This window comes from Bombina bombina, chromosome 4, assembly GCF_027579735.1.
Source record: "Bombina bombina isolate aBomBom1 chromosome 4, aBomBom1.pri, whole genome shotgun sequence".
NCBI lineage: Eukaryota > Metazoa > Chordata > Amphibia > Anura > Bombinatoridae > Bombina > Bombina bombina.
This window is the reverse complement of record NC_069502.1, coordinates 187,029,084-187,054,245: the sequence shown is the minus strand read 5'-3', so window position 1 is coordinate 187,054,245 and position 25,162 is coordinate 187,029,084. Positions and strand designations below refer to the sequence as shown.

The following is a 25,162-nucleotide window of genomic DNA, read 5'->3' as shown; positions in this document are numbered from 1 at the left end:
TGGGAGGGAAGGGAGGAGCTATTTAACAGCTTTGTTGTGGTGCTCTTTGCCGCCTACTGCTGACCAGGAGGTGAATATCCCATTAGTAATTAAAGATGATCTGTGGACTCATCGTGTCATTAAAAAGAAATAACAAATAACATAATTTATGTAAGAACTTACCTGATAAATTAATTTCTTTCATATTAGCAAGAGTCCATGAGCTAGTGACGTATGGGATATACATTCCTACCAGGAGGGGCAAAGTTTCCCAAACCTTAAAATGCCTATAAATACACCCCTCACCACACCCACAATTCAGTTTAACGAATAGCCAAGAAGTGGGGTGATAAGAAAAAAATGCGAAAGCATATAAAATAAGGAATTTGAATAATTGTGCTTTATACAAAAAAATCAAAACCACCACAAAAAAGGGCGGGCCTCATGGACTCTTGCTAATATGAAAGAAATGAATTTATCAGGTAAGTTCTTACATAAATTATGTTTTCTTTCATGTAATTAGCAAGAGTCCATGAGCTAGTGACGTATGGGATAATGATTACCCAAGATGTGGATCTTTCCACACAAGAGTCACTAGAGAGGGAGGGATAAAATAAAGACAGCCAATTCCTGCTGAAAATAATCCACACCCAGAATAAAATTTTAATGAAAAAAACATAAGCAGAAGATTCAAACTGAAACCACTGCCTGAAGTACGTTTCTACCAAAAACTGCTTCAGAAGAAGAAAACACATCAAAATGGTAGAATTTAGTAAAAGTATGCAAAGAGGACCAAGTTGCTGTTTTGCAAATCTGATAAACCGAAGCTTCATTCTTAAACGCCCAGGAAGTAGAAACTGACCTAGTAGAATGAGCTGTAATCCTTTGAGGCGGAGTGTTACCCGACTCAACATAGGCATGATGAAATAAAGATTTCAACCAAGATGCCAAAGAAATGGCAGAAGCTTTCTGGTCTTTTCTAGAACCGGAAAAGATGACAAATAGACTAGAAGTCTTTCGGAAAGACTTAGTAGCTTCAACATAATATTACAAAGCTCTAACAGCATCCAAAGAATGCAATGATTTCTCCTTAGAATTCATAGGATTAGGACATAATGAAGGAACCACAATTTCTCTACTAATGTTGTTAGAATTCACAACCTTAGGTAAAAAATTCAAAAGAAGTTCGCAGCACCGCTTTATCCTGATGCAAAATCAGAAAAGGAGACTCACAAAAAACAGAATTTATGTTTACCTGATAAATTACTTTCTCCAACGGTGTGTCCGGTCCACGGCGTCATCCTTACTTGTGGGATATTCTCCTCCCCAACAGGAAATGGCAAAGAGCCCAGCAAAGCTGGTCACATGATCCCTCCTAGGCTCCGCCTACCCCAGTCATTCGACCGACGTAAAGGAGGAATATTTGCATAGGAGAAATCATATGATACCGTGGTGACTGTAGTTAAAGAAAATAAATTATCAGACCTGATTAAAAAACCAGGGCGGGCCGTGGACCAGACACACCGTTGGAGAAAGTAATTTATCAGGTAAACATAAATTCTGTTTTCTCCAACATAGGTGTGTCCGGTCCACGGCGTCATCCTTACTTGTGGGAACCAATACCAAAGCTTTAGGACACGGATGAAGGGAGGGAGCAAATCAGGTCACCTAAATGGAAGGCACCACGGCTTGCAAAACACTAAAAAACTCTAAGCCATCTCCGTGGAGATGTTGCCTGTACAACGGCAAAGAGAATGACTGGGGTAGGCGGAGCCTAGGAGGGATCATGTGACCAGCTTTGCTGGGCTCTTTGCCATTTCCTGTTGGGGAGGAGAATATCCCACAAGTAAGGATGACGCCGTGGACCGGACACACCTATGTTGGAGAAAAGAGTAGATAATTCAGAGACTCTTCTGGCAGAAGAGATGGCCAAAAGAAACAAAACTTTCCAAGAAAGTAATATAACGACCAAAGAATGCATGGGTTCAAAAGGAGAAGCTTGAAGAGCCCCCAGAACCAAATTCAAACTCCAAAAGAGGAGAAATTGACTTAATGACAGGTTTTATACGAACCAAAGCTTGTACAAAACAATGAATATCAGGAAGATTAGCAATCCTTCTGTGAAAAAGAACAGAAAGAGCAGAGATTTGTCTTTCAAGAAACTTGCGGACAAACCTTTATCTAAACCATCCTGAAGAAATATAAGTCTTCCAGACTCTATAATATATCTCTCTAGATACAGATTTACGAGCCTGTCACATAGTATCAATCACAGAGTCAGAGAAACCTCTTTGACCAAGAATCAAGCGTTCAAACTCCACACCTTAAAATTAAGGTTTTGAGATCCTGATGGAAAAAAGAACCTTGAGACAGAAAGACTGGTCTTAACGGAAGAGTCCACAGCTGGCAAGAGGCCATCCGGACAAGATCCGCATACCAAAACCTGTGAGGCCATGCTGGAGCTACCAGCAGGACAAACGAGCATTCCTTTAGAATATTAGAGAATACCCTTGGAAGAAGAACTAGAGGCCGAAAGATATAGGCAGGATGACACTTGTAAGGAAGAGATAATGCATCCACTGCCTCCGCCCGAGGATCCCTGGATCCGGACAGATACCAGGGAAGTTTCTTGTTTAGATGAGAAGCCATCAGATCTATTTCTGAGAGTTCCCACATTTGAACAATCTGAGGAAATACCTCTGGGTGAAGACCATTCGCCCAGGTGCAACGTTTGGCGACTGAGATAATCCGCTTTCCAATTGTCCATACCTGGGATATGAACCGCAGAGATTAGACAGGAGCTGGATTCCGCCCAAACCAAAATTCGAGATACTTCTTTCATAGCCAGAGGACTGTGAGTCCCTCCTTGATGATTGATGTATGCCACAGTTGTGACATTGTCTATCTGAAAACAAATGAACAACTCTCTCTTCAGAAGAGGCCAAGACTGAAGAGCTCTGAAATTGCACGGAGTTCCAAAATATTGATCGGAAATCTCACCTCCTGAGATTCCCAAACCCCTTGTGCCGTCAGATACCCCCACACAGCTCCCCAACCTGTAAGACTTGCATCTGTTGAGATTATAGTCCAGGTCGGAAGAACAAAGAAGCCCCCTGAACTAAACGATGGTGATCTGCCCACCATGTCAGAGAGTGTCGTATAATCGGTTTAAAGATATTGAGATATCTTTGAGTAATCCCTGCACCATTGGTTCAGCATACAGAGCTGAAGAGGTCGCATGTGAAAACGAGCAAAGGAGATCGCATCTGATGCGGCAGTCCTAAGACCTAAAATTTCCATGCATAAGGCTACCAAAGGGAATGATTGTGACTGAAGGTTTTGACAAGCTGATATCAATGTTAAACTTCTCTTGTCTGACAAGGACAGAGTCATAGACACCGAATCTATTCTAGAAACCTAAAAAGGTTACACTTGTCTGAGGAATCAATGAACGGATTGGTAAATTGATCCTCCAACCATGAACTTGAAGAAACAACACAAGTCGATTCGTATGAGATTCTTCGAAAATGAGAAGACTGAGCAAGTACCCAGATATTGTCCAATAAGGAAATACCAAAAAACCCTGTTCTCTGATTACAGAAAGAAGGGCACCGAGAACCTTTGAAAAAAATTCTTGGAACTGAGGCTAGGCCAAACGGTAGAGCCACAAAACTGGTAATGCTTGTCTAAAAAGAGAATCAGACACTAAAAGTGATCTGGATGAATCGGAATATGTAGATACACATCCTGTAAATCTATTGTAGACATATAATGCCCTTGCTAAACAAAAGGCAGGACAGTCCTACAGTAACCATCTTGAATGTTGGTATCCTTACATAACGATTCAATATTGATAGATCCGGAACTGGTCTGAAGGAATTGACCTTCTTTGGTACAATGAAGAGATAAAATAAAACCCCAGCCCCTGTTCCAGAACTGGAACTGGCATAATTACTCCAGCCAACTCTAGATCTGAAACACATTTCAGAAATGCTGAGCCTTTGCTGTGTTAACTGGGACACGGGAAAGAAAAAAATCTCTTAGCAGGAGGCCTTAACTGAAGCCAATTCTGTACCTTTCTGAAACAATGTTCTGAAACCAGAAATTGAGAACGGAATTGATCAAAATTTCTTTGAAGAAAACTTAATCTGCCCCATACCAGCTGAGCTGGAATAAGGTCCGCACCTTCATGGGTACTTAGGAGCTGGCTATAGGTTTTCTAAAAGGCTTGGATATATTCCAAACTGGAAATAGTTTCCAAACTGATACCGCTCCTGAGAATGAAGGATCAGGCTTTTGTTCCTTATTGTGAGGAAAGGAACGAAATGATTATTAGACCTAAATTTACCTTAGATTTTTTATCCTTTGGAAAAAAAGTTCCCTTCCTTCCAGAAATAGTTGAAATAATAATTTATTACCCTGGAAAGAAAGGGAAAGCAAAGTTGACTTAGAAGACATATCAGCATTCCAAGTTTAATCCATAAAGCTTTTCTAGCTAAAATAGCTAGAGAGACATATACCTGACATCAACTCTAATGATATCAAAAGATGGTATCACCAATAAAATTATTAGCATGTTATAGAATAATAATAATGCTATAAAATTATGATCTGTTACTTGTTGCGCTAAAGCTTCTAACCAAAAAGTTGAAGCTGCAGCAACATCCGCTAAAGATATAGCAAGTCTAAGAAGATTACCTGAACATAAGTAAGCTTTTCTTAGAAAGGATTCAATTTTCCTATCTAAAGGATCCTTAAATGAATTACTATCTGCCGTAGGAATAGTAGCACATTTAGCAGGAGTAGAGACAGCCCCATAACCTTAGGGATTTTGTCCCAAAAAAACTCTAATCTGTCAGATGGCACAGGATATAATTGCTTAAACGTTTAGAAGGAGTAAAAGAATTACCCAAATTATTCCATTCCCTGGAAATTACTTCAGAAATAGTATCAGGGAGATTAAACACTTCTGGAATAACTACAGGAGATTTAAAAACCTTATTTAAACGTTTAGATTTAGAATCAAGATGACCAGAATCCTCTATTTCTAATGCAAATAATACTTCTTTAAATAAAGAACGAATAAATTCCATCTTGAACAAATACAAAGATTTATCAGCATCAACCTCTGAGACAGAAACCTCTGAACCAGAAGAACCATTATCAGTATCAGAATGATGATGTTCATTTAAAAATTAATCTGAAAAAAGAGAAGTTTTAAAAGACTTTTATGTAAACTAGAAGGAGAAATAACAGACATAGCCTTCTTAATGGATTTAAAAAATAAAATCTCTTATGTTTATCAGGAACACTCTGAAAATTAGATGTTGACGGAACAGCAACAGGTAATGTAACAGTACTAAAGGAAATTTTATCTGCATTAATAAGTTTGTCATGACATGCAATACAAACAACAGCTGGAGAAACAGATACCAAAAATTATAGCAGATACACTTAGCTTGGTAGCTCCAGCAGTAGACAGCGATTTTCCTGTAGTATCTTCTGACTCAGATGCAACGTGAGACATCTTGCAATATGTAAGAGAAAAAACAACATATAAAGCAAAATTGATCAAATTCCTTAAATGACAGTTTCAGGAATGGGAAAAAATGCCAAAGAACAAGCTTCTAGCAACCAGAAGCACTGAAAAAAATAAGACTTAAATAATGTGGAGACAAAAGCGACGCCCTTATTTTTTAGCGCCAAATAAGACGCCCACATTATTTGGCGCCTAAATGCTTTTGGCGCCAAAAATGACGCCACATCCGGAACGCCGACATTTTTGGCGCAAAATAACGTCAAAAAATGACGCAGCTTCCGGCGACACGTATGACGCCGGAAACGGAAAAGAATTTTTGCGCCAAAAATGACGCAATAAAATGAAGCATTTTCAGCCCCCGCGAGCCTAACAGCCCACAGGAAAAAAAGAGTCAAATTTTTGAAGGTAAGAAAAAATGATTAATTCAAATGCATTATCCCAAATATGAAACTGACTGTCTGAAAAATAAGGAAAGTTGAACATTCTGAGTCAAGGCAAATAAATGTTTGAATACATATATTTAGAACTTTATAAACAAAGTGCCCAACCATAGCTTAGAGTGTCACAGAAAATAAGATTTACTTACCCCAGGACACTCATCTACATGTTGTAGAAAGCCAAACCAGTACTGAAACGAGAATCAGCAGAGGTAATGGTATATATAAGAGTATATCGTCGATCTGAAAAGGGAGGTAAGAGATGAATCTCTACGACCGATAACAGAGAACCTATGAAATAGACCCCGTAGAAGGAGATCACTGCATTCAAATAGGCAATACTCTCCTCACATCCCTCTGACATTCACTGCACGCTGAGAGGAAAACCGGGCTCCAACTTGCTGCGGAGCGCATATCAACGTAGAATCTAGCACAAACTTACTTCACCACCTCCATCGGAGGCAAAGTTTGTAAAACTGAATTGTGGGTGTGGTGAGGGGTGTATTTATAGGCATTTTAAGGTTTGGGAAACTTTGCCCCTCCTGGTAGGAATGTATATCCCATACGTCACTAGCTCATGGACTCTTGCTAATTACATGAAAGAAATATACTTAGAGGTTAAATCTGGTATACATCACAAAAAATAAAAATATATTAAAAAAAGTCAAGTGCTAAGGACCCCAGAGGCAGAACTTTTTTTTCATTTTCTGCGATGAGATTTTTTTTAGTGAAAATGTTTCTGCAGTGTCTTTAAGAAGCTGGTGTTGCTGTGTTTTTGCCCTTACTCGGTGTGCATGAGGACAGGTTCATGTACAGCCTGTATATACACCATATACACACACACCATACATACACACACCCCATATATACACACACACACACACACCATATACACACACACCACATACACACACACCACATACACACACACCATACACACACACACCATATACACACCATATACACACACACACACCATATACACACCATATACACACACACACACCATATACACACCATATACACACACACCCCCCCCATATACACACACACCCCCCATATACACACACACACCCCCCATATATACACACACACCCCCCATATATACACACACACACCCCATATATACACACACACACACCCCCCATATACACACACACACACCCCCCATATACACACACACACACCCCCCATATACACACACACACACACACACACCATATACACACACACACACCATATACACACACACACACACACACCATATAGACACACACACACACACACACCATATAGACACACACACACACCATATACACACACACCATATAGACACACACACACACCATATACACACACACACCATAAACACATCTGGATGGGAAGGGGATATATGCCTCCCACTGGAATTTGGTTCTCTGTATATTAAAAAGCACTCACTTTATTAACTTTTTTATATCAATGAGACTTTAGAAAACAAAAAACCCAAATTGTACAATAAGCAAATTTATCATGCTGCATATTATGCCACTGAACTGGGCATTTTATTTTTTGTTTCCTCCCATTACATACTTTTTTTCTCTGAGAACCCATGTATGCATATTAATTACCAATAGTGAATACAGAGCATCTTTAAATCCCTTTCATTAAGGATTATTGTTTTTTTCCAAGTGCAAAGAGAGAGACACACCACTTGTATAAGTGGTGTACTGTTTTTCAGTTAATCGGACCTGCTAGAATAACACCTGAATCCCTCAACGCAAACATATGCTCCTCAGTCCTCACTAATAGAAATATAAGCCACAACCCACATATTATTTCTGCATTAACTGTATCATCAAATGGGATTTATAAGACATGAGGACACATTATTACAGACCAACAAGAAAGATTCAGTTTTACCTGAGATAACGCTTCAAGTTGGATCTTTTGAATGTGGGGATAAAAGGAGTAGGTGCAAATGAGGATGAAGCTGTCACTGTCAGTCAGCCTGTCAGGACCGCTGGAGCGCTAATAAGCTCACTCTGACAGTGATTGTCTACAGCCACCAGCAACGCGCCTCACACTGATAGACCAAGTCACTTTGTCTGACAGTGTTCCTCCCGCGCTAACTGCCTGTCAGTGAATTTTCCGCTCTGACCCCCCCCCACTACCAGTACAATATCAAAAGCTGAATTTTTTTTTTACAATTTAAATAAATTAAATAAATCCTGAATGCTTCACCTAATGTTAGGCTCAATCTTTCTGCAGACAGTCTGCATTTTCTGCGATCACATCGCAGATCACACTATTTTCTGCCTTGGGGCTAAGGACTTTATATCAATAACAGGACAAAGCCTTACACATTTATCTATACAGTACATATAATCAGCAATAGCAAGCGATCCGCTAATAATTGTGCAAACAGATAATAGTGCACATCAATTCATATAACAACTCCCATCAATCTATGTAACTAACAAGCTTGGCACTAACTATATCATGCAAAGCACAGTCCCAAATTTCCTAATTTACCATACACCATCCAAATGCTAACTCCTATTATTTCTGGGTTGCACATAGGCCAGGAGTAGTTCTAAACTTAAAAAGAAACTTATACGGTCTTGAAAAAGTGAAAAGTAAATTTCTGTAAACGTCCTTTAGGCTAAGGACATAACCATAAAACACAATACCATGTGCAGGAGCTCATCTGAGGGAAGCAGCTGGTGCTGTGTGCAAACCAACTAATCGCAGACCAACTAATTGATAATGACATTCGTTGACAACTATTTTCATAATCGATTATTATTGATTATATCTATTAGTTGTTGCAGATATATATATATATATATATACATATACACACATATACATACACACACACATATATATATAAATATATATATATATATATATATATATATATATACACACACACACACACACATACACACACATATACGCACGTGACCACACAAAGTTTATATGTAACACACTGACCCATTTAATATCAATGCCTTCAGTGAGCTTGTCAAGCTTTTCAAAGTCTTCCTTGTTTATAACATTCTTGCCAGTGCTCAGTTTCCAGTCATTGCTCTTCCAGGAATGAATCCATTTAGTAATACCTATATAAGCAGAGAAACTACATAAGTCAGGTAAGCATGATTTACCACCGTTATATAAAATACATTTGTAAATAAGCTGCGGAAAAAAAGGTAAAGAAATAAAAAGATAAAATACTCTATATGAATCACAGTCTTCTGAAATGTATACACATTTACAGATTGGCTTTGGATAATAGAACTTGAAACTACCATTTTTTGCTCTTACTGTAGGTCACTATGCCATTCCTTGTGACATGCAAAAATGCAATCAGACAACCATTTTGTCAGTAAACTGCGGATTTCTCCTTTTATGACGTTTTTCCATTTTTGAGGAACAGTTTAAATTACACATAATCACAGTAGATTGAGCATAAACTATTCTTTTATTACAGATGTTTGAACACACATGTATTAAGGATATGACAGCACAGGTGGGTTAACCATAGTGACTGGGCCTTGATTATTTCATCTGTGTGCTTACATACATAAATACATACATAAATACATACATACTTTAATTGCAGTCTGCAAAACCCAATAACATACCTGATTTTGAAAAGAACACTAATATACATTACAGTTCCAATACAGCCGTTTAACCTGTTACTCAAACGTGCATCTTAATTAGATGAAAAAGTATTAACTTATGAAATAAAAACTAAGTTCTTACCATTAATTGTAAACATACTATCAGTGTAGAGAACAAGTTTTGTGATATTGTTACTTTTGGCCTGTTCTATTGCTTTGCACGCTGCCTAGGAAAAGAAAAAGAAATCTTACAGAAATGTCTTCAGTATTCATAAATACAATTTCCAAAACGCTAGCAAATGACATTGTTTAGGGTACACTAAAACGCAGATTCATGGTAGATGATAAATAAAACAGACTAAACAAAACGTAGTGCAGCAGAAGGAGGCCTGAATTGAAGAGATTACATTCTTCAGGATGAGACAATTGCACTAAGTATTTAAAAGGCCAGTGTGTTTCCATCTTTTCAATTGTACAAACAGATGTAGGAATAATCACACAGACCCTGCAATTGTAAAGGGACAATAAGCACACTGAGATTGTAATATAAAATGCTTAAAGGGGCATGGGATTCAGACAGGGCATACCATTTTAAAACAACTTTCAAATTTACGTCTATTTTCAATTTTACTTTGTTCCGGTGGTATCCTTTGTTGGAGATGCAGCAATGCACTACTGAGAGGTAGTTTAACACATCAAGTAAGCCAATGACAAAAGGCATATATGTGCAACCACCAATAAGCAGCTAGCTCCCAGTAGTGACTTGCTACTCCTTAGCCTACCTAGGTATTATTTTGCAACAAAGCAAGAGAATGAAGCAAATTAGTTAATAGAAGTGAATTGGAAAGTTGTTTAAAATTGCATGGTGTGTGTGAATAATGAAAGAAAATGTTTGGCTTGCATCTACCTTTAAAGGAGTACAGAATATTTAAGTTTCTGTTTATTTTGACTCATCCTAGTGCAGCTTATATGTTAGAAGTAGGTGTGCTTCATTTAGATGTCTGTACAGAATTGAAAAGTTTTCGGCTACATCTTTGCCTAAGCAGAGGCAGAAACATGTAACTTTCAGTGTTTTAGAAATGTCTTTCACGTGTAGCTTCTTTAGCTTTTGAACTTATAGCCTAAGTTTAAGAGATGCCTTTATTATCCAGAAAAGGTAAAATGATGCAGCTAACATTCTTGTATACAACCTTTGTGATATCATGTATATGAAGACAGCAAACTGCATTCAAGGTGTAAAGCCAGATCTCATTCTTGTGACAAAATTGACAGAAGATCATTGCCGTAGAGGCATGTACCGTACCCAAGTAATAAATTGTAGGTAGGTGTTCAGTATCTGACTTGATTGAAAACCACATAAAGACAAACACGGGATAGCAAGATCCTGTGACTGAGCTATTAATTTAAAGGGACAGTTTACTCAAAAATTTTCTCCCCTTTAATTTGTTCCCAATGATCCACTTTACCTGCTGGAGTGTATTAAATTGTTTACAAGTAGCTCCTTTACCCTTATATTGGCATTTGAAATTGTTAATTTAGCATGTGGTATCCCCACCTATTCGGAAAGTTTGTGGCCGCGCGTACCAGCTATAGATAAGCTTTGTAAACAAAGCCAGCAGAAGAAATTACACTCCCAGTGTGATAAAGCAGAGATAAGGTAATAAAATTTTGATTTTCCATTGTTCTCTCAAAGTATTGGTGATTGTTTTAAGGACAGATATAAGATAAAGAAGCAGGTATATGTGCACAATGTGATACAGTAATGAGATCTGATTATACCTACAAGCTCAACCTATTTTATTAAGCTGTGGCTTCAAAACACAAAATCAGAGCTTTAATATACAGAAATAAACCTTAAAAAGCTCATTTTCATAAATTTTTTACTCTGCAGTTGGTAAAAAAAGCAATTGTAAACACATTAAGGGAAACACTATTTTACAGTATACTGTCCCTTTAACTATTGTAATAGTCAAACAAACAGTGATACTTCTTCCAGAACCAGAGTTTAATCCTACAGAGTCACTAAAGACCTGCACCTACAATATATACAAGCCACTGCTTAAAGGGACAGTCTATATCACAGTTATGCTTACTGCTACCGATAGTTTGTTCCCTGACAAGCCTCATGCATCCATTTGCACATACAAATGTAAACTCTCTATTATTTTTGCCATTGGGAAATGGCCGCCAAATTTCTCCTACAGCTTATGTGGTCAGTATCTGTAGCTGCAGCCAATGACCAACCCGCACATAAGGTATGAGACTCTAGCACAAATGTAAGGGCATAAAGAAAGGCACTGCAAGGAAAAAGGAGGGGTTTGGCAGAAACTTAAAAAAAAATTAAGTATAACCTTTACACTGCAGTATGTGCAAAGGATGTAGGCGGCTTGTCAGGGAACAAATGGGCAGTAGAAGTAAGCATAACTGTGGTGTGGACTGTCCATTTAAGAACAATTGTGTGACAAAAGCTTCTGACCCCCATCTAACTGCAGTAATAGTAGCTATAAAATAGGCCTGGACCTTTTAGAGAACAGGAGCTGTAACCTATTGTTCTTATCACATATCCCCTGTTATCGACAATTAGTCACTTTACCAGCTCATTTAGAACTGTCACTATTATTCTTTATATTTTAAACAATTAAAATAATTAAAAAAACATAATTTATGTAAGAACTTACCTGATAAATTCATTTCTTTCATATTAACAAGAGTCCATGAGCTAGTGACGTATGGGATATACATTCCTACCAGGAGGGGCAAAGTTTCCCAAACCTTAAAATGCCTATAAATACACCCCTCACCACACCCACAAATCAGTTTAACGAATAGCCAAGAAGTGGGGTGATAAGAAAAAAAGTGCGAAGCATATAAAATAAGGAATTGGAATAATTGTGCTTTATACAAAAAAATCATAACCACCACAAAAAAGGGTGGGCCTCATGGACTCTTGTTAATATGAAAGAAATGAATTTATCAGGTAAGTTCTTACATAAATTATGTTTTCTTTCATGTAATTAACAAGAGTCCATGAGCTAGTGACGTATGGGATAATGACTACCCAAGATGTGGATCTTTCCACACAAGAGTCACTAGAGAGGGAGGGATAAAATAAAGACAGCCAATTCCTGCTGAAAATAATCCACACCCAAAATAAAGTTTAACAAAAAACATAAGCAGAAGATTCAAACTGAAACCGCTGCCTGAAGAACTTTTCTACCAAAAACTGCTTCAGAAGAAGAAAATACATCAAAATGGTAGAATTTAGTAAAAGTATGCAAAGAGGACCAAGTTGCTGCTTTGCAGATCTGGTCAACCGAAGCTTCATTCCTAAACGCCCAGGAAGTAGAAACTGACCTAGTAGAATGAGCTGTAATTCTTTGAGGCGGAATTTTACCCGACTCAACATAGGCAAGATGAATTAAAGATTTCAACCAAGATGCCAAAGAAATGGCAGAAGCTTTCTGGCCTTTCCTAGAACCGGAAAAGATAACAAATAGACTAGAAGTCTTACGGAAAGATTTCGTAGCTTCAACATAATATTTCAAAGCTCTAACAACATCCAAAGAATGCAATGATTTCTCCTTAGAATTCTTAGGATTAGGACATAATGAAGGAACCACAATTTCTCTACTAATGTTGTTGGAATTCACAACTTTAGGTAAAAATTCAAAAGAAGTTCGCAACACCGCCTTATCCTGATGAAAAATCAGAAAAGGAGACTCACACGAAAGAGCAGATAATTCAGAAACTCTTCTAGCAGAAGAGATGGCCAAAAGGAACAAAACTTTCCAAGAAAGTAATTTAATGTCCAATGAATGCATAGGTTCAAACGGAGGAGCTTGAAGAGCTCCCAAAACCAAATTCAAACTCCATGGAGGAGAAATTGACTTAATGACAGGTTTTATACGAACCAAAGCTTGTACAAAACAATGAATATCAGGAAGAATAGCAATCTTTCTGTGAAAAAGAACAGAAAGAGCGGAGATTTGTCCTTTCAAAGAACTCGCGGACAAACCCTTATCTAAACCATCCTGAAGAAACTGTAAAATTCTCGGTATTCTAAAAGAATGCCAAGAAAAATGATGAGAAAGACACCAAGAAATATAAGTCTTCCAGACTCTATAATATATCTCTCGAGATACAGATTTACGAGCCTGTAACATAGTATTAATCACGGAGTCAGAGAAACCTCTATGACCAAGAATCAAGCGTTCAATCTCCATACCTTTAAATTTAAGGATTTCAGATCCGGATGGAAAAAAGGACCTTGAGACAGAAGGTCTGGTCTTAACGGAAGAGTCCATGGTTGGCAAGATGCCATCCGGACAAGATCCGCATACCAAAACCTGTGAGGCCATGCCGGAGCTATTAGCAGAACAAACGAGCATTCCCTCAGAATCTTGGAGATTACTCTTGGAAGAAGAACTAGAGGCGGAAAGATATAGGCAGGATGATATTTCCAAGGAAGTGATAATGCATCCACTGCCTCCGCCTGAGGATCCCGGGATCTGGACAGATACCTGGGAAGTTTCTTGTTTAGATGAGAGGCCATCAGATCTATCTCTGGGAGCCCCCACATTTGAACAATCTGAAGAAATACCTCTGGGTGAAGAGACCATTCGCCCGGATGCAACGTTTGGCGACTGAGATAATCCGCTTCCCAATTGTCTACACCTGGGATATGAACCGCAGAGATTAGACAGGAGCTGGATTCCGCCCAAACCAAAATTCGAGATACTTCTTTCATAGCCAGAGGACTGTGAGTCCCTCCTTGATGATTGATGTATGCCACAGTTGTGACATTGTCTGTCTGAAAACAAATGAACGATTCTCTCTTCAGAAGAGGCCAAAACTGAAGAGCTCTGAAAACTGCACGGAGTTCCAAGATATTGATCGGTAATCTCACCTCCTGAGATTCCCAAACTCCTTGTGCCGTCAGAGATCCCCACACAGCTCCCCAACCTGTGAGACTTGCATCTGTTGAAATTACAGTCCAGGTCGGAAGAACAAAAGAAGCCCCCTGAATTAAACGATGGTGATCTGTCCACCACGTTAGAGAGTGCCGAACAATCGGTTTTAAAGATATTAATTGATATATCTTCGTGTAATCCCTGCACCATTGGTTCAGCATACAGAGCTGAAGAGGTCGCATGTGAAAACGAGCAAAGGGGATCGCGTCCGATGCAGCAGTCATAAGACCTAGAATTTCCATGCATAAGGCTACCGAAGGGAATGATTGAGACTGAAGGTTTCGACAGGCTGTAATCAATTTTAGACGTCTCTTGTCTGTTAAAGACAAAGTCATGGACACTGAATCTATCTGGAAACCCAGAAAGGTTACCCTTGTTTGAGGAATCAAAGAACTTTTTGGTAAATTGATCCTCCAACCATGATTTTGAAGAAACAACACAAGTCGATTCGTATGAGACTCTGCTAAATGTAAAGACGGAGCAAGTACCAAGATATCGTCCAAATAAGGAAATACCACAATACCCTGTTCTCTGATTACAGACAGAAGGGCACCGAGAATCTTTGTGAAAATTCTTGGAGCTGTAGCAAGGCCAAACGGTAGAGCCACAAATTGGTAATGCTTGTCTAGAAAAGAGAATCTCAGGAACTGATAATGATCTGGATGAATCGGAATATGCAGATATGCATCCTGTAAATCTATTGTGGACATATAATTCCCTTGCTGAACAAAAGGCAATATAGTCCTTACAGTTACCATCTTGAACGTTGGTATCCTTACATAACGATTCAATAATTTTAGATCCAGAACTGGTCTGAAGGAATTCTCCTTCTTTGGTACAATGAAGAGATTTGAATAAAACCCTATCCCCTGTTCCGGAACTGGAACTGGCATAATTACTCCAGCCAACTCTAGATCTGAAACACAATTCAGAAATGCTTGAGCTTCACTGGATTTACTGGGACATGGGAAAGAAAAAATCTCTTTGCAGGAGGTCTCATCTTGAAACCAATTCTGTACCCTTCTGAAACAATGTTCTGAATCCAAAGATTGTGAACAGAATTGATCCAAATTTCTTTGAAAAAACGTAACCTGCCCCCTACCAGCTGAACTGGAATGAGGGCCGTACCTTCATGTGAACTTAGAAGCAGGCTTTGCCTTTCTAGCAGGCTTGGATTTATTCCAGACTGGAGATGGTTTCCAAACTGAAACTGCTCCTGAGGACGAAGGATCAGGCTTTTGTTCTTTGTTGAAACGAAAGGAACGAAAACGATTGTTAGCCCTGTTTTTACCTTTAGACTTTTTATCCTGTGGTAAAAAAGTTCCTTTCCCACCAGTAACAGTTGAAATAATAGAATCCAACTGAGAACCAAATAATTTGTTTCCCTGGAAAGAAATGGAAAGTAGAGTTGATTTAGAAGCCATAAAGCTCTTCTGGCTAAGATAGCCAGAGACATAAATCTAACATCAACTCTAATAATATCAAAAATGGCATCACAGATGAAATTATTAGCATGCTGGAGAAGAATAATAATATCATGAGAATCACGATTTGTTACTTGTTGCGCTAGAGTTTCCAACCAAAAAGTTGAAGCTGCAGCAACATCAGCCAATGATATAGCAGGTCTAAGAAGATTACCTGAACATAGATAAGCTTTTCTTAGAAAAGATTCAATTTTTCTATCTAAAGGATCCTTAAACGAGGTACCATCTGATGTAGGAATGGTAGTACGTTTAGCAAGGGTAGAAATAGCCCCATCAACTTTAGGGATTTTGTCCCAAAATTCTAACCTGTCAGGCGGAACAGGATATAATTGCTTAAAACGTTTAGAAGGAGTAAATGAATTACCCAATTTATCCCATTCCTTAGCAATTACTGCAGAAATAGCATTAGGAACAGGAAAGACTTCTGGAATAACCGCAGGAGCTTTAAAAACCTTATCCAAACGTATAGAATTAGTATCAAGAGGACTAGAATCCTCTATTTCTAAAGCAATTAGTACTTCTTTAAGTAAAGAGCGAATAAATTCCATCTTAAATAAATATGAAGATTTATCAGCATCAATCTCTGAGACAGAATCCTCTGAACCAGAAGAGTCCAAAGAATCAGAATGATGGTGTTCATTTAAAAATTCATCTGTAGAGAGAGAAGATTTAAAAGACTTTTTACGTTTACTAGAAGGAGAAATAACAGACAAAGCCTTCTTTATGGATTCAGAAACAAAATCTCTTATGTTATCAGGAACATTCTGCACCTTAGATGTTGAGGGAACTGCAACAGGCAATGGTACATCACTAAAGGAAATATTATCTGCATTAACAAGTTTGTCATGACATTTAATACAAACAACAGCTGGAGGAATAGCTACCAAAAGTTTACAGCAGATACACTTAGCTTTGGTAGATCCAGCAGGCAGAGGTTTTCCTGTAGTATCTTCTGGCTCAGATGCAACGTGAGACATCTTGCAATATGTAAGAGAAAAAACAACATATAAAGCAAAATAGATCAAATTCCTTATAAGACAGTTTCAGGAATGGGAAAAAAATGCCAAACATCAAGCTTCTAGCAACCAGAAGCAAATGAAAAATGAGACTGAAATAATGTGGAGACAAAAGCGACGCCCATATTTTTTGGCGCCAAATAAGACGCCCACATTATTTGGCGCCTAAATGCTTTTGGCGCCAAAAATGACGCCACATCCGGAACGCCGACACTTTTGGCGCAAAATAACGTCAAAAATGACGCAACTTCCGGCGACACGTATGACGCCGGAAACGGAAAAGAATTTTTGCGCCAAAAAAGTCCGCGCCAAGAATGACGCAATAAAATGAAGCATTTTCAGCCCCCGCGAGCCTAACAGCCCACAGGGAAAAAAGTCAAATTTTTGAGGTAAGAAAAAAATATGATAATTAAAGCATAATCCCAAATATGAAACTGACTGTCTGGAAATAAGGAAAGTTGAACATTCTGAGTCAAGGCAAATAAATGTTTGAATACATATATTTAGAACTTTATAAATAAAGTGCCCAACCATAGCTTAGAGTGTCACAGAAAATAAGACTTACTTACCCCAGGACACTCATCTACATGTTTGTAGAAAGCCAAACCAGTACTGAAACGAGAATCAGTAGAGGAAATGGTAAATATAAGAGTATATCGTCGATCTGAAAAGGGAGGTAAGAGATGAATCTCTACGACCGATAACAGAGAACCTTATGAAATAGACCCCGTAGAAGGAGATCACTGCATTCAATAGGCAATACTCTCCTCACATCCCTCTGACATTCACTGCACGCTGAGAGGAAAACCGGGCTCCAACTTGCTGCGGAGCGCATATCAACGTAGAATCTAGCACAAACTTACTTCACCACCTCCCTTGGAGGCAAAGTTTGTAAAACTGATTTGTGGGTGTGGTGAGGGGTGTATTTATAGGCATTTTAAGGTTTGGGAAACTTTGCCCCTCCTGGTAGGAATGTATATCCCATACGTCACTAGCTCATGGACTCTTGTTAATTACATGAAAGAAAAAAGAAATACATCTCTATACTATTCTCAAGCTATTCGCTTTGAATACATAATAACAAACTTATTTAGTGGTTAATATTCCTTTAAAATATCATGCAAAACCGAAAATATTACATACAGCAGTCTAATCTGAAGAAACCTCATGTAACTACATCCATACAGAAAAGAACACGCAAAATACAGTTGTAGGTTGAAGATGCTTTTAAAGCTTGCAAAAGTGCATCCACCAGCGAATCAGAAAGTCCCGACATCAATGACTTCAAGTGCCTTGCTGAAATCAGATGCAAGACACTGATGCTACATTGTCCAAGAGAACTTTCATTACTGAAAACTGTAACTGACTTTGAAAATGTAGATGGACCAGGCAAGCTGTCCATGTTCCAACACATTTATCTGCAATGATTCACCCACTGACCAATAGTGCTTAAATAATTAGGGCATGACACATTTATACCAGCCTCAAAATTTAGTAACATACTCTTACATTAATAACAAGAGAAAAATAAATATTAATTTCTACCAGCCACCCCACAAGAAGAGTGCAGGAATACTGAATACATAGAACCGAGTCCCCAAGCAAGTTAAAACTATACAAAGTAAACTCGAGAACAGGAATTGCCATGCTCAAAAAGGTACAGCTCTTCATATGAACTACCTCCAAAGCGGAATGGGGCACTGGGTCACCAGGCTGGCTAACACTGTGGGGACCAAGGAAGCAGAATGAGTGTGAGAACTGCTGCTCTTAAAAGCATCACTCAGCAAGGGGCACATCATTTACCTGCAGTCATTGCAAACCACACATTTAAATATATCTGAAAATAATACAGACTTTATGCAGTGCCAATCTCTCTGTTTAAAAAGGCATTCACACACCTACATAAATTTGTTATTCATTAAATACACTATTTACCAGTATTTCAGCCCGCTGGTTTGTCTGTCTTCCTTCAAGTCTTTCTGCTACATTCCTTTAAAATAAAAATAAATGTATAAACACAGTGATGTTTTCCAGATCAAGGGCCGGATGATCTACAGGTCTCTGGGCTGGCGAGATTATTAAAGAATGCTCGCCAGTCCTATTTCCCTGGTGGAATGATCTAAAGCCAGTCTCGCTAAGGGGCGTATACTGTATTTTTGTATGGGGAGGAGATCAGGACATTACAAAAGTGAACAATAAAATTTGTATTTTAAAAATCTTACACAAATAATTGAACCACTCACAAAAATATGCAGGAAAAAAAATGTATTGTTAAGGTGCATCAAAAATTGTAACAAATTCTTCACCAAAAATTTTATTTTATCAAAAATGTTAAATTTGTATGTAAATTGCCCAGGAATAAATCGTATTAAACATGCAGTGTAAATCGTTATTTAAGTGGCATGTGCAAAATACAAAGCATAATCGTTGTTTTTTTCGTAAAATGGGTTGAACATAGACGTTCCATGGGCATATATGAAATTGTCTCTCTAATCAGAGCGTAATTCTGTAAAGATTTTCACATTACAGATCTCACCGTTTTTTCTCACCAACTAAAAGGTGGCAAGCTTTTCTCAAAACACTGAACATACTTATAAACCTAATAGACAAACGTGTGCAGATAAAAATATAGGCGATTGAAAGATGAAATACGCAGAAAGTAGAGTAATGTGATTAATGTTGGCTAAAGAATTGCATTTTTAAAGTGCACCCCCTGCTCACTTTGCTCTATGGAGCAAAGTGTTCCATTCCAGCAAGCTCCATTAACTTTTAATAGGAGACACCTCGCCACTCACAGGGATTGCCTATTTTTTTACAATAATTCCACCAGGGCAGGACCAGCAAGGGTCGGCATGAATAAGCACGTCTGGACTTGCAAAGTTTAGATCACCGGGCCCTGAATGTAACTACTGTATATTCATATAGTGTACAACAGATGGGATGAGGTTATGACTGGAAGAACAGTCCATTGAAAAAAAATAACATTAAAACACAAAACAATAATAAGGGATTATACCAGCCTTGCAATTGTGAGTTTGCATCCAGCAACAACTTAAACATTTTTTTTTAAAAAGAACTTAGGTACAGGTTCCTGAGCATTAAATATGTGAGTTCCTGCTGGTACGGCAGGTGTGTACATGCAGAGTGTCACCAGTCCTTAGCCTGCCCATAAGGGCATGCAGGTTAAAGCCATTTCTAAACCTAAACACACACTCACTGGTAAAAACGGATTTGCAAATGTAGAGGGACTTTACCAACAAGAGTCCAGAGGGAAAAAGTTACTAGCTCACTCAATGTTAAAGAAAGGAAAAGGTTTAAAACAATTCCCTTCACTACAATTTCTGTCTGGGACAAATGAAAATTTCAAGCAAGTCAGATATCGACTTTGGAAGTTGTAACATTTCCTCACTCCTGGCTATCAATATATTTGTATGATGTAATTATGAAACTATATAATAAGAAAAAAAAAATGAATAAACATCTATGAAGAAATCTAAATTAGCAGTTGGGGGAAAAAGTAATCAGTATTACTTAAAGTGAAAGTCAATCCTAGCGTTGTACAAATGCTAGGATTGACTATTTAAACTATTAAAAGGGGACTTTCATTCATAAAGTATAAGATACTTCATGTAGAAAGCTCCTTTATTTGTTTCAACCGATCGCCGTTCTTAGCTGCTACAGCAGCCCACGGCTAAAAAAAATTTTTGCTAAGAGGTGACGTTTTCACCTTAGTCAATAGCCGTGCCGTAAATCCGGCTCCCATGGGTGCCAAGCCGGATTTACTGCATGGCTATTGGCTAAGAGTCAATTGCAAGAGTATCTTATACTTCATGAATGAATGAATGAATGAATGAATGAATGAATGAATGTACCCTTTATTTGTTTCAATAGTCAATCCTAGCGTTTGTACAACGCTAGGATTGACTTTCACTTTAAAAAGGACATACATACACACATTATATATATATATATATATATATATATATATATATATATATATATATATATATATAAAAATAGTAATAAATATCAGCAATTAAAGGGACATTAAACCCAAAATTTTCCTTTTTCTTGATTCACGTAGATAATGCAATTTTAAACAATATTCCAATTTACTTCTATTATATAATTTGCTTTATTCTTTAGATATCCTTTGTTAAAGAAATAGCAATACACATGGGTGAGCCATTCGCACGCGGCAATTATGTGCTGCCACCAATCAGTGGCTACTGAGCCTATCTAGATATGCTTTTCAGCAAAGGATATCAAGAGAATGAAGCAAATGAGATAATAGAAGTAAATTAGAAAGTTGTTTAAAATTGCATGCTCTTTCTAAATCATGAAAGAAAGAATCTGGGTTTCAGGTCCCTTTTAATACTGCATTGTAAGATTTACACAGACAAATGTTTTAAATTCATTCAAGCTTTGTTAGTAAAAAGTAAACTCTTTTGCAGTGTAGGAACATAGCTTCTATGGTACTGCTTATCACATATTTGCTGTAGCAAGTTTAATTGGTATAAAATGTTGAAGGTTTACCTTTGTGTGAATTTTATTAACACTCCACATATCAGGACTAGGAGCCAGAAATTTGATTAGTTATAACAATAGCAACGGGACTAGGAGACTAATGGAAGCGTCCAGCCCTGGGTATTCTCGTTTTCATTTTTAAAAGGGACACTCAAGTCAAAATTCAATTTTCAGGATTCAGATAGAGCATACAATTGTAAACAACTTTCCAATTTACTTCCATTAACAATATGCACTTTTTGAGTCACCAGTTCCTAACTGAGCATGTTCAAGAATTCACGTATATGCATTTGTGATTGGATGATTGCTGTCACACGATAGGGGGAGTGGAAAAAGGCATAACTTTGAAATTTGTCAGAAACATTTTTTTTTCTACTACTCATTTATAATTCAGATTAATTGCTATTGGATTGTCTTTGTATCATGCATTTGTTGATTATGCAAATCTATTGTATTTAATGGTCCTAAGATCACTTACAGTGGGTGGCCTGGACCCCAAAAAACACCAATCCCAGCCTTTGCCTTAAAGCGTCCATTTTGCGAACAGCAGCCATCTGTATATACAACTACTGAATCACCTACAGAAAACAAAGAAAGGTTTGTTTATATAAAATTGCTATAGTTCGATGTCACTTTCAGTCTGCCTAAGTGGATAGAATGGAACAATATATTATGAGTGAGATAGAGAGAGTGTTACACAGAGAGAGAAAAAGAGTAAGAGAGAAAGAGAGAAAGAGAAAAGAAATAGAAAGGGAGTTAAAGAAAGTGAAAAAGAAAGAGAAACAGGGGGCGAAAGAGAGGTAAGGGGGATAAAGAGAAAGGGGAAGGCAGCGCTAGAGAAAAATAAATGTGTGTTACGAGAGAGAGTCAATAGTTGCCTAAAAATATCACTGCGATAAAAATATAGAATATTGGCAAGACACAAAAGCAAGATGATGGTAGGAAAAACATAATTTATGTAAGAATTTACAAGATAAATTCATTTCTTTCATATTGGCAAGAGTCCATGAGCTTGTGACGTATGGGATATACATTCCTACCAGGAGGGGCAAAGTTTACCAAACCTCAAAATGCCTATAAATACACCCCTCACCACACCCACAATTCAGTTTAACGAACAGCCAAGTAGTGGGGTGATAAAGAAAGGAGTAAAACGCATCAACAAAGGAATTTGGAAATAATTGTGCTTTATACAAAAAAAATCATAACCACCATAAAAAGGGGGGCTTCATGGACTCTTGCCAATATGAAATAAATGAATTTATCAGGTGAATTCTTACATAAATTATGTTTTCTTTCATGTAATTGGCAAGAGTCCATGAGCTAGTGACGTATGGGATATCAATACCCAAGATGTGGAACTCTGCGCAAGAGTCACTATAGAGGGAGGGATGAAAATAAAAACAGCCATTTTCCTCTGAAAAAATAATCCACAACCCAAAATATAAGTTTATTCTTATAATGAAAAGAAAAAAACTTCAAAACATCAGCAGAAGAATCAAACTGAAACAGCTGCCTGAAGATTTTTTTCTACCAAAAACTGCCTCTGAAGAAGCAAATACATCAAAACAGTAGAATTCAGTAAATGTATGCAAAGAGAACCAAGTTGCCGCTTTGCAAATCTGATCAACTGAAGCTCCATTCTTAAAAGCCCACAAAGTGGAGACTGATCTAGTAGAATGAGCCACAATTCTCTGAGGCGGGGCTTGACCCGACTCCAAATAAGCTTGGTGAATCAAAAGCTTAACCAAAAAGCCAAGGAAATGGCAGAAGCCTTCTGATCTTTCCTAGAACCAGAAAATATAACAAATAGACTAGAAGTCTTCCTGAAATCTTAGTAGTTTCAATATAATAATATTTCAAAGCTCTCACCACATCCAAAGAATGTAAGGATCTTTCCAAAGAATTCTTAGGATTAGGACACAAAGAAGGGACAACAATTTCCCTACTAATGTTGTTAGAATTCACAACCTTAGGAAAAAAATTTAAATTAGTCAGCAAAACCGCCTTATCCTGATGAAAAATCAGAAAAGGAGATTCATAAGAAAAGAGCGGATAACTCAGAAACTCTTCTAGCAGAAGAGATGGCCAAAAGGAACAACACTTTCCAAGATAAGGAAATTTATGCTTACCTGATAAATTTATTTCTTTTACGATGTGACGAGTCCACGGATTTCATCCTTACTTGTGGGATTTAACCTCCTGCTAGCTGGAAGTGGCAAAGAGCACCACAGCAGAGCTGTATATATAGCTCCTCCCTTCCCCCTCCAGTCATAGGAAGAGAAAGGAAAAGCCAAAGGTGCAGAGGTGACTGAAGTTTAATACAAAAAATACATACCTGTCTTAAAAATGACAGGGTGGGCCGTGAACTCGTCATATCGTAAAATAAATAAATTTATCAGGTAAGCATAAATTTTCTTTTCTTTTACAAGATATGACGAGTCCACAGATTTCATCCTTACTTGTGGGATACAATACCAAAGCTACAGGACACGGATGAAAGGGAGGGACAAGACAGGAACCTAAACGGAAGGCACCACTGCTTGAAGAACCTTTCTCCCAAAAACAGCCTCAGATGAAGCAAAAGCATCAAATTTGGAAAATTTGGAAAAAGTGTGAAGAGACGATCAAGTTGCAGCCTTGCAAATCTGTTCAACAGAAGCATCATTTTTAAATGCCCATGAGGAAGCTACAGCCCTAGTAGAAGGAGCCATAATTCTTTCAGGAGGCTGCTGTCCAGCAGTCTCATATGCCAGACGGATGATACTCTTCAGCCAAAAAGAAAGAGGTAGTCGTAGCTTTCTGACCTCCAGAAAAAACAACAAATAATGAAGACGATTGACGAAATTCTTTAGTCGCCTGTAAGTAAAATTTCAGGAAACGGACCACGTCCAACTTGCTGATAACCCTTTCTCCAATCCTTCTTGGAGAAAAGACAGAATCCTGGGAATCCTAACTTCTTGGATTCGCACCAATAAAGATATTTACGCCATATCTTATGGCACATTTATCTAGTAACAGGCTTACGTGCCTGAATCAAAGTATCAATGACCGAATCAGAGAACCCCCGCTTAGATAAGATTAAGCGTTCAATCTCCAAGCAGTCAGCTGCAGAGAATTTAGATTTGGGTGTTGGGTGGGACCCTGAATGAGAAGGTCCTGCCTCAATGGAAGTTTCCACTGCGGCAGAGAAGACATGTCCACTAGATACCAAGTCCTGCGAGGCCACGCAGGCGCGATTAGAATTACTGAAGCCCTCTCCTGTTTGATCCGAGCAATCACCTGGGCAAGGAGAGCAAACGGTAGAAACACATAAGCTAGGTTGAACGACCAAGGCACTGCCAAGGCATCTATCAGTTCGGCCTGAGGATCCCTTGACCTGGATCCATATCTTGGAAGCTTGGCATTCTGACGAGACGCCATCAAATCCAACTCCAGTCTGCCCCATCTGAGAATCAGAGTTGCAAAGACCTCCGGATGGAGTTCCCACTCCCCCAGATGAAATGTCTGTCGGCTTAAAAAGTCTGCTTCCCAGTTGTCCACTCCTGGGATGTAGATTGCTGACAGATAACAAGAGTGAGACTCCGCCCATCGAATTA

The 25,162-nt window shown here is 38.2% G+C and overlaps 1 protein-coding gene across 2 annotated transcripts in view; it reads right to left on the bottom strand.

Annotated features, from left to right (window-relative positions):
- RNASEH1 (ribonuclease H1) overlaps positions 1-25,162 on the bottom strand; it is a 166,750-nt gene that overhangs the window by 60,915 nt on the left and 80,673 nt on the right. For both annotated transcript variants that reach the window (XM_053709725.1, XM_053709724.1), the window contains exons 5-8: positions 22,042-22,141; positions 18,972-19,026; positions 9,709-9,793; positions 8,935-9,059 (exon numbers count right to left, since the gene is read on the bottom strand). In XM_053709725.1, coding sequence (XP_053565700.1) covers positions 8,935-9,059; positions 9,709-9,793; positions 18,972-19,026; positions 22,042-22,141 — 365 coding nt within the window. The remainder of the gene's footprint in view (positions 1-8,934; positions 9,060-9,708; positions 9,794-18,971; positions 19,027-22,041; positions 22,142-25,162) is intronic.